Source organism: Rissa tridactyla, chromosome 9, assembly GCF_028500815.1.
Source record: "Rissa tridactyla isolate bRisTri1 chromosome 9, bRisTri1.patW.cur.20221130, whole genome shotgun sequence".
NCBI classification, from domain to species: Eukaryota; Metazoa; Chordata; class Aves; order Charadriiformes; family Laridae; genus Rissa; species Rissa tridactyla.
This window is the reverse complement of record NC_071474.1, coordinates 34,913,247-34,922,398: the sequence shown is the minus strand read 5'-3', so window position 1 is coordinate 34,922,398 and position 9,152 is coordinate 34,913,247. Positions and strand designations below refer to the sequence as shown.

Below are 9,152 nucleotides of genomic sequence, written 5' to 3'. Positions count from 1 at the left end.
ACAGCTGAATTACAAAACAGCTCGGTCACAAATTACAAAATAAACTTGACGGCTTAAATAAGGAGGAAAAAATAATCCACGTGATTCACTTCAATGTAGATTTATATAGAAAAGATCATTCTCTTGACACATTTTCTAAGGTTGTGAAATGGCAAAATTTTAGTATTTTAATTTATGCTTTGATATTTTGGATCCTAAAGAGGAAGCAGCTAACTGGTCACTTCTTTCTCGCTTTTCAGACCACAACCCTGCTGAAAGGGAAACTGGGTTGAAGCCATTTGCCGCCTCCTCTAGAGAGCTCCTCCTGTAGACAGCTCCTCCTCCACAAGTGGAAAAGACCTAAATGACAGGACGGGAGTCCTGAGCGACGCCTCTGTCAGGGCGAGCCCTGCTCCACAGCCACAGCTGAAGGGCAGCTATTTCCCAGCGCTGCACGCAGGCAAGCCTTGGAACTGACATCGCTCCAGACTGCTCTCCAATTATTCCAGCATCTCCACTTCTCATCCTGAGCGGAGCCCGAGCTGAACAAAATCAAGTATTCAAATACTTCAGAACTCGGAGCCACAGAGGTTCTGCTCGATTTAGGAGGGCAGAGAGTCGGCTTTTTCTTAAATCTGAATAGTTGAGCACAGCATGGTATGGCTGCACAGCACAAGGCAAACCAGAGGGGTTTCCACTTCTGAAAGCCTATGAGATGGTTGTTGTTGTATGTATGGTTGGACTCGATGATCTCAAAGGTCCTTTCCAACCATGAAGATTCTATTCTATGAGATGATGTTGTTGGAAGTCAGACTCTAAAACCAACTTAGAGGAAGACCTTTTTGAAAAGAAATGTATTTTCTTCATAAATACAGTACAATTACATTTTACAATGTCTTTTTTTACTTTCTAGACATAAAAATGCTAGCTTTTAAAAAAGAGTTCCTATACAAATACATGAAAAGAGACACCCCCCCACCCCACAGCCCCCCACCCCTATCACGGAGCAAAACCATCGGCCGCGGCGTGAAGCAGCACAGTGAATCCCGGGCTAACCTGTGCCAGCCCTCGTGGGGAGGGAGGGAAAGCCGAATTACCCCTGGGGTTTTGCTTGTCCTGACTGCATGGAGATTATGTTGCCACCATTTTATAAGCAACGGAAAAAAGCGCATTGTCTGGATGCGGTTGTCGGGATTCACTGTACGGGCGTCACGGCTCATGGGATGCGGTTGTTACACGTCTCACGCACCGCTGGTCATCGGTGTGGGCTCCTGGAGTAGGAGGTGTCCTTGGAAATGGTTCTGGCCTCAAACTCTGCAAGTCCCCTCGCTCAGGCAGCCTCAAAAACGAAGCAAAGCTAATGCCAGTTTTCAGCCTCTCACTCCACAAACTTGACAACAGAGGCAGGGACCACAGATAAAGAATTTCAGCCCCAGACACTACTTGCTGACCTTGGCCACCCTTTGCAGACTCCTGAGGAGCAGCTCACAGATCCCCATGAGTCCTCAGACCACAGAAAACTGCTGCTCTAGACCCCACGAGAGCTGCCAGGTAGGAGCTATTTGAAGTTCAGAATGACATCAGGCCAGACAGGAACAAAGGCCTCTAGATCTCAGGCAGTTCCCTGAGCCATCAAATCCCAAAGGAACTGCTCAAGGGAAGGACTTGTGAGTTTGGCCATTCTGTAAGCAGTGAAAGGAAAGAGGAAAAATAACTAAACTTCATTTTCTGGTTTCGCTCTACAAAGAAGAATATGTGGCTTTCTTTATAAAAGCTACAATTCTGCTTCTAATACCCGAGTTTAAGAAAAACTCTTAGTCTAAAATTTTGGTTTGCAAAGAAGGTCATTGCGATCATTGTGTTAAAAAATCACGTTCTACTAGAAATAAGCTCTACAGAAGGAAAAGGAACTAGGTGTGCAGTTTGTCTTCTTAAAGCAGTTTGTTTAAAAACAAAATAAAAATCTGTACAGAGAGACTGAAGACTATAGTACACATCTTCCTCAAAGCAAGCAGCTCTTTTACATTCACATCAGGATGGCTCTGAGGAAGCTCAAGGAAAAGAATACATTCCTGATGGCTCCTAGTTTGTCAGCATGGGAAGATGACCTCAAACTTCCATGTCAAAAGTTTTGGGGGTTTTGCTTTTGGAAAAAAACAAAACTACAAAATAGGGCAAAGAATCTGACCTTAAACTGCGCCATCTTCTTCCAAATTTACTTCCATGGGCACAGAACTGCTAAGGCTCCTGCAATCCTGATGCCTCGGACTGTCAGAGACTGCCTGGCTTCCATTTTTGGAGAAGACATTTGCTGTCCATAATCTGTATTTTATTCACAGAGAGCTATTATGTCCTTTTTTCTTTGTAAAAATAGATTACAGAGGCATTCAGTTTGAAAACAATAAGCTGCAAGGAGGATACCAATCCCCCAATATCAATTGGGGAAAATCAGTTTTCTAAAACAGCTTTTATCTGCAAAGGATGCAAATTTTCCTAGACATCTTAGAATTAATGTGAATCAAGTGAGTCGGAACTGTTTACCTAGAGCCCTACAGTTGCAAAACTTCTTTTGTACTGCTGAGAAGTACTTGTAAAGGTGGAATATAATTTTTCCTGACTTTAGAAGAACAGAAAAGCACTCAAAAATCTCTCCCCCTCTCTCATACAGACACTCAGTGGCATTTGATCTCCCTTATTGTGCAATCTAAGCTCAAACCACAAAATATAATACAGAAAATTATGTTGAAATGGCAGAAAGACTGACACCTTGAGCTAATGAGAAAAGCTTCTCCTGCATTTTCAACTGTGGAGGAGGAGGAGAAATCACTTCAAATCACCCAGAGTGGGCATTACTTCATATAATGGGCTGGAATTAAGCCAACAGAAATAAATGTAAGACATTCTCAGAGATGAGAACGAAGAGGCTGTGAACAGTTAAGTCCAGAAAAGGGTGGAGAACTAATTCAGACAGATTATTAGAATACACTTAGGCAAGGTCTATCGCACTGTCCAGAAAGACATTGTCCCATACGGCAGAGACAGTCAAAGCCTTAAAGAGCTGGCTCTGAAGTGTCTAAAGTAGTGGTGATAGAAGGGAGTTTGTGCTGCCTGTTAGAGCAGTCACTGGTAAAGCCAGGCTATTTAGACATAGTTCAAATCTTACCAAATGCATTTTGCCATCTCTAACTTCTGTGGGTCTAGGAGTACAGCCTGAAGAACACTAACAAGCAGCAAGTCTGTTAGAAATGATGGGAAGTGTTTTCCTTGTTTTTTAAGTGATGATCACTAGAAGACAAGCAGCATCCAACTCACTGCTGATCATTAGGCACCGCTAACTCACCCATGCAGCAGACAGAAGGCACGTCCTTTCACCTCCCAACCCTCCATTGGGAGATTCATGTTCTATCTGTTGATCTGGTAAGGCCATTTCAATTGGACACCGTATGAGTAGTGTCAACTAAGTAGGAACTGAGGATATTCGCTAACTGTTCAATGATTAATTGCTGATTTTCCTTATTTCTGGGGTGAAATGAACTGAAATGAAAAACTGGCTACTCTAATGCTGCAAAGAAAGCTGAGACTAGCCAGGTTCCCAATGTGTGACCATTGCCTAATTAAGTGTTTTAACATTCAAGTAAAAAAAAAAAAAGTAGTTTTTAACAGAAATGAATATTAAAGTGTTTTAATAAAATGCAAAAACAGTAACAAAAAAAACCCCCACTCATTTACTTCTATTGGTCTTAATATCTCCCTATAGCATCTGCAGCCAAAGCATCGCTGCATCTGTGCTAGTTCCCAAAAGCGAACCTGATGCCTTAAATGTGTAACTTTCTTCTGTAATGCCTCTGGAACTGTCTTTAAGCTGCTCTCCCCAGTTCGATAAAGAAAAAGAATATTTTGGAAGGAGAGAATTTGCCATCTGCAAATTTACACAAAGCTCCTCTTTAAAGCTCTATTTCTGAGGCTTTGCTGTATCAAAAAGAATCTAGTATCTCCGAGAGGGAGGGACATACAAAGTAGACAGGCATCTGAAATATAGAAAAATCTGCTATGGAGAAAGATCTCCACAGATGCAGTAGATTAAGTTGCTAACACTGAAAAGCAACAGGGCTTGCCACTTGCACTATGGTAAATTTGGAGTAGTTCCACTAAATCAAATGGAATTACAATGGCAGAAATCTGATCTAACAGATCAAGACTGAGCCTGTAAACTCTCCTTTTTTAATTTACGTAAAACATGAACACAATATATTATTTACTATCCACTGTATAAATTATTGAAAAAGTACTTAAGTATAAAAGTGTGGCAAATCTTTCAATGAAACTAAAAATGTGAAATGCAACATTAATCACCGGAGTAATTTTTTTTTAATAAAGAAATAAGACAATTTGAGAAGTTAAAAAAAAAAAAAATGTTACCACGCTGAACATGGAAATCTTTACAGCCTATGAATGTGAAATACCTATTCTGAGTTCTTACATTGAGTGTAAAGAGAAAGTGTAAAGAGAAATTTCCCTTGATCCCAGCTCAAATTTATAGCTTCTCAGGACACCTGTATTCTAAAACCATTAAGTGATGCTCACAACTAAGTCCCTGGTGCTGATCATTATAAGCCCATTATGCCCATCTTACTGCATTCAAGCTAAACATTAAACCAACAGCTGTGAGAGTAGGTACTTCTGTTTAAGAGACTGCAAAAATACTGAAATGAAATACCAGACATAGTGCACCTAAGTTCTTGTTTTTTCTCCAGATGTTACCAGATCCAGTATTTAAAAATAAAGGGGGAAACTTTCAAAGAACAAGTGTTACGGGTTTTTATAATTTAGAACAAATTATAAATTAACCTGTCCATACTTCTGAGACATAATATACAAGAGCAAACAGCTGAGCGTTCTTTTATTACTCAGGTACTACAATTTTTTCCCAATAAAAATGTCTTTTAAAAATTTCTTGCTACTGTATCCCAGCTCAGATCCTGGTACAGCCTTTCAGATGAGGTATTCTACCATCTCTCCATCTGGGAGGTCCTGCCCCATGGTCTGAACAGGGGCTTTTCTTTCAAGAGTGCTGGAGTGGAAGAGTGGCCCATCTACATGATGAGGAAAAACAAGAGACAGACAATCAAAGCTGTAACTTCAATGGGGTTAGAAAAATTACATTAACATTTTAAAAGTCATCTTCTGTCATTGGCCAAAAGAGAGCTAACGACTCCTTGTTTCATTTTAAAAAATTCAATTCTTCAGGTATGTAGCCAGACAAATAAAGATATTTTATCAAATTCCCTTTGGGTATCTCCCACTGATACGCAAGGGCATATAAAACTGGAGCGACTGCATTTAAACCAACGTAGTCAGTGTAGACTTTCACCACAAAACCTGTTCCCCTGTCTCCCTCGATACCCATTAAATAGCATAGCACGGGCAAGATGCACAGCAGACCAGCCAAATTCACTCTTCCATAAAGAACAACATAATTGTAATGTGTCTGTAAGTAGAAGAGGCAAGGTTGTGTAATCTGCATTGATTTGGCAGAGTGGTCTGGAAAATGAGCAGCTCTTGCCAGCTCAGAGCTCTGTGGGAAGCAAATTCAGCTTCTGTGACAGTCACTGTCAACTGGATCTACTTGCGCCAACACTGAAGTCGGTCCTGCGACTGAGACACTACAATAACAAGACAGCTTTATCACGATAGTTAACTTTCCTTCTTCTCCCTCCCTCTTGTCTGAGGTCCACTTTGCTCTGAATACCTACTAAAATGCAATGGCCCGTTTCTGCAGCCCATTTTCATATGCTGTTTAAACCCTGTGTGCTACTCGCAATTCAGGGTAGACACTGACTCAGAGACTATACTGGATTTTGTATATACCTACTCCAATTCTTAAATCTCGTTATACCTCTCTACCCAGTGTGTCCATGCTTATGCTACCACTCTTACGGCTTTTTTTCCCTTTGGAGCATTTGAGACCCCTCAGAACATTGTCAAGCTTGCCTCTGAAACCCATCTGTCCTCACAAAAAGTAAACCCAGTTTTCCTGAATGGAAAAAGGGATGGCAGGGCCTGTCCCACAGAGCAGAACTGATGGCGAGTCAGTGGCAGGGACCCCTCTGGGAGAGCACCTGAGCTTTGTTACCTGTTTTGTCCGCGCTGTAGGCCAGGCTGGTACCGGGGAGTCGTCCTGGTGTGGGAGCTGCAGTGGAAGGTGCAGTTTTGCTCTGCTCGTTCCCCCGGTCAGTCTGGGTGCTGCAGTCTCTGCTGCCTGTTTTCGAGTGGGCTGACAGCAGCGGTGTGGAAGGAAGGACAGGAGAGGGGGTGGAGGGAATGGATTCGGAGCGATATTCTGTTCCCAGCAGAACACCTTTGTGGAAAAAGGGAAGGAAATTTCACAATCCAAGAAAACTAACTAGTATAGTTCTGCACTCCTCTCTGGTACTTGCTCTAGGATCGGGAAAGTACTCCGTGCTTCAGCAGACAGCACTAATTTACCTTTCTATTGCACCCTTCACCACTGGATGCTGAAGTACATGAAGAACGGCAGTATCCTCATGTTGCTGCATGCAAAGATACGCAAGTGGGCACTAACACCTTACTTCCCTGTCTCTAAGCAGTGGCCCATCTATGGCAGGGTAAATCTGCACACCCTGAAATCAGCTGCCACAGATTCTCATTTACATTTCAGGTCTAGTCTCACAGGGAGGGCCTTTAGGCTTAACTACCCCCAGAAAAAATAAATCACCTAAGATTTGCTCTGTTACAACTCATTTTCTCTGAACAATGGTGTTGAGCCATTCTAGACAAAAGTCATGTTAGTGCAGGCACAACACTATAGGATAACAATCCTGATCAGTATCTCTGCTCCTATTCAAGGAGACTGTACACCTTCAGACAGCTTTAACAACTCAGCTGAAAGAAAAAGCTAGATTTCAAACATCCCTAAAATCAGGTACCAAATTGGGAATAAGGGCTTACGTATTTTAATGACAAAGCCTGGACATCAGAAGTCACTATTTCCCAAAAGTGATTAAAACACACAATTGTTCCAAATGTGTTCCATCTTGCCTGCAGTCAGCTTTACTGCATGCCAGGCCAACTGATCTCTCTGTCCAACACACCACCTTCCTTCTGCTGCTCCTGCCTCCCCTCTAAGCAGTGACTCACGTATCTGAACTGCCACTGTTATTTAAAAGTTACCTAAGCTGCCTTTCCAGCTCTTGTCCTCTCTCTTCTCCTCCAGGATGGGAGTGCTGCTCAGTGTTGACGAGTGGGACAGCAAGCCCGAGCCAGCGTTCGATATTGACATCAGCGACTTGGCAGGTCTCATTGAGGAGAGCTGGTCTGTCTTACCAGGCTCCTTCCGGGAGCGCTGCTGCAGGACTTTGATCATGGCATCCTTCTCGATGATCTGAGCGTGCAGAGTCTTGATCCTTTTTGAAAAGCACAAAGAAGAATATTTTACTTGTACTCCTGTCTCCTTGGACTGAGGCCTCAGTGCCCCCACAGCTGTGACTAGGACTCCCTTAGGCATTTGGGGAGGCAGAGAGAGGACGCCAGTGAGCTTATTGCCCTGAACACTGGCTGCTCACTAGCCCACCAGAGCCGATAATGCATGAGACTTCCTGTACACCTGCATGAGAGCGCGGTACTGAGATACGCACCCACCTTTGGCTACTGGAAGCTGCTCTAAACAGCCATGGAAGGGGCTTTGACACAAAGTTGAGAGTTATGGACAGGACATGAAACCAACAGGAAGAGGAGGATTAACTTCGGGCAGTCTGCACCGGACCTAACCCCAAGCAAAACAGTTCTGTAAGACTGTTAAGTGGTGGCTGGAGCCTGGGGTCTGATGAAAATGCCCTGAAGAGAGAAGAGGAACAAGCTAGATGCAAAAAAAATCTAAGATGACTTTTTTGCATTAGCCCTCAGTATCAAGACAGGTTTTGGATTGCTATGTAGATACCTCCTTGGCCAAATGAGTGTCTGGCATACTACATCGCTGCTATTGGTGAAGACACAAGAATTTCTGGTTCTGAGGCATCTACCCAGACAACTAATTTAAAGTCCTTGTCCTAAAGAAGCCAGATAGGACCAAATTGCATTTTACCTTCCCTCCATGTCGAGACACCTCCTGTTGGCAAGCAGGATCTCTTCCTCCTCCTTCTGAATGCGAGCTTCCAGCGAGGTGTCATAGCTAGGGTTAGGCGAGTGGCTGATCACTGTTGTGTCCCTGAGAACAAGCAGGAGAGCAGATGAAGGACAAGCTAAGTTTGCTGCTTTCCTCCTAGCAGAACAGAATTTTTGCTCAAAAGTAACAAACAAGAATATCCACTTTTTTTGAGTTTAGAGTGGCTCTGTATCTTCCAAAAATCCAACTCCCAGTCCTAATGAAAGAAGGATTACAAAAATAGGCAAGTAATTACAACAGTAGTCAATCTACTGTCCATCGCAGGCCAGTCAATCTAACTGATTCACTGCATTATTGTGAACTGATCAATGAGGTAAAATCCAAAAACATGAGGAGAGGGAAGGATGGTATAGAACACTATGCACCCTTCTTCAATTAGAACAGCGCAAACTTCGCATCAGATGTAAAGCTTTTTCCCCTTCCAACAGTATCATAGAAGGAACAGTATCAAAGGGAACTAGGCATAGAAGTTTCTTAAACAATCCTAGGTAGCTTTGTCCAAAAAACTTGGGAATGGGCTGAAAACAGTTTTAGACTGACTCCATATAGTGCCTGATGTTAACACCGTGATAGCTGTTCAGTCCACTAAGTAGAACATAGTAAGTATTTCATTCTACTTGTTGCTGTTCAGTCAGAACAAAGTTGCTGTGCTACACTCCATATCACTGTTATGACTCATTAAGAGCATGTTACTGACTTAGCTATGCATTAACATAATTAGAAAAAAACAAACACACCAAAAATTAGGAGTTACCAAGAGCTCCAATTTTTTGTAGTAAGAAATCTGTTCTCTCAGACCCAGCAAGTCTAAGAACTGTCTCGTAAATGTACCTTTAACTCTGCAAAAGTTCAGATCAGGAACAGCAAATCACCAACATGAAGGGCGTAAGAAGGTCATTTATCAAAGAAACTTAACCTGACCCAGATTCCTGCCTGTGCTGTCAAGTATCCTTCCTGCAACCTCAACTTCCTAAGGGATGCTATTTTCCAC

The 9,152-nt window shown here is 42.6% G+C and overlaps 1 protein-coding gene across 5 annotated transcripts in view; it reads right to left on the bottom strand.

Annotated features, from left to right (window-relative positions):
* Positions 1 to 985: 985 nt before the first annotated feature.
* AMOT (angiomotin) overlaps positions 986 to 9,152 on the bottom strand; it is a 63,538-nt gene continuing 55,371 nt past the window's right edge. For all 5 annotated transcript variants that reach the window (XM_054214644.1, XM_054214648.1, XM_054214643.1 and 2 more), the window contains 4 exons: positions 8,081 to 8,203; positions 7,171 to 7,403; positions 6,113 to 6,337; positions 986 to 5,072 (listed from right to left, as the gene is read on the bottom strand). In XM_054214644.1, the coding sequence (XP_054070619.1) occupies positions 4,972 to 5,072; positions 6,113 to 6,337; positions 7,171 to 7,403; positions 8,081 to 8,203 (682 nt within the window). In that variant the 3' untranslated portion in view covers positions 986 to 4,971. The remainder of the gene's footprint in view (positions 5,073 to 6,112; positions 6,338 to 7,170; positions 7,404 to 8,080; positions 8,204 to 9,152) is intronic.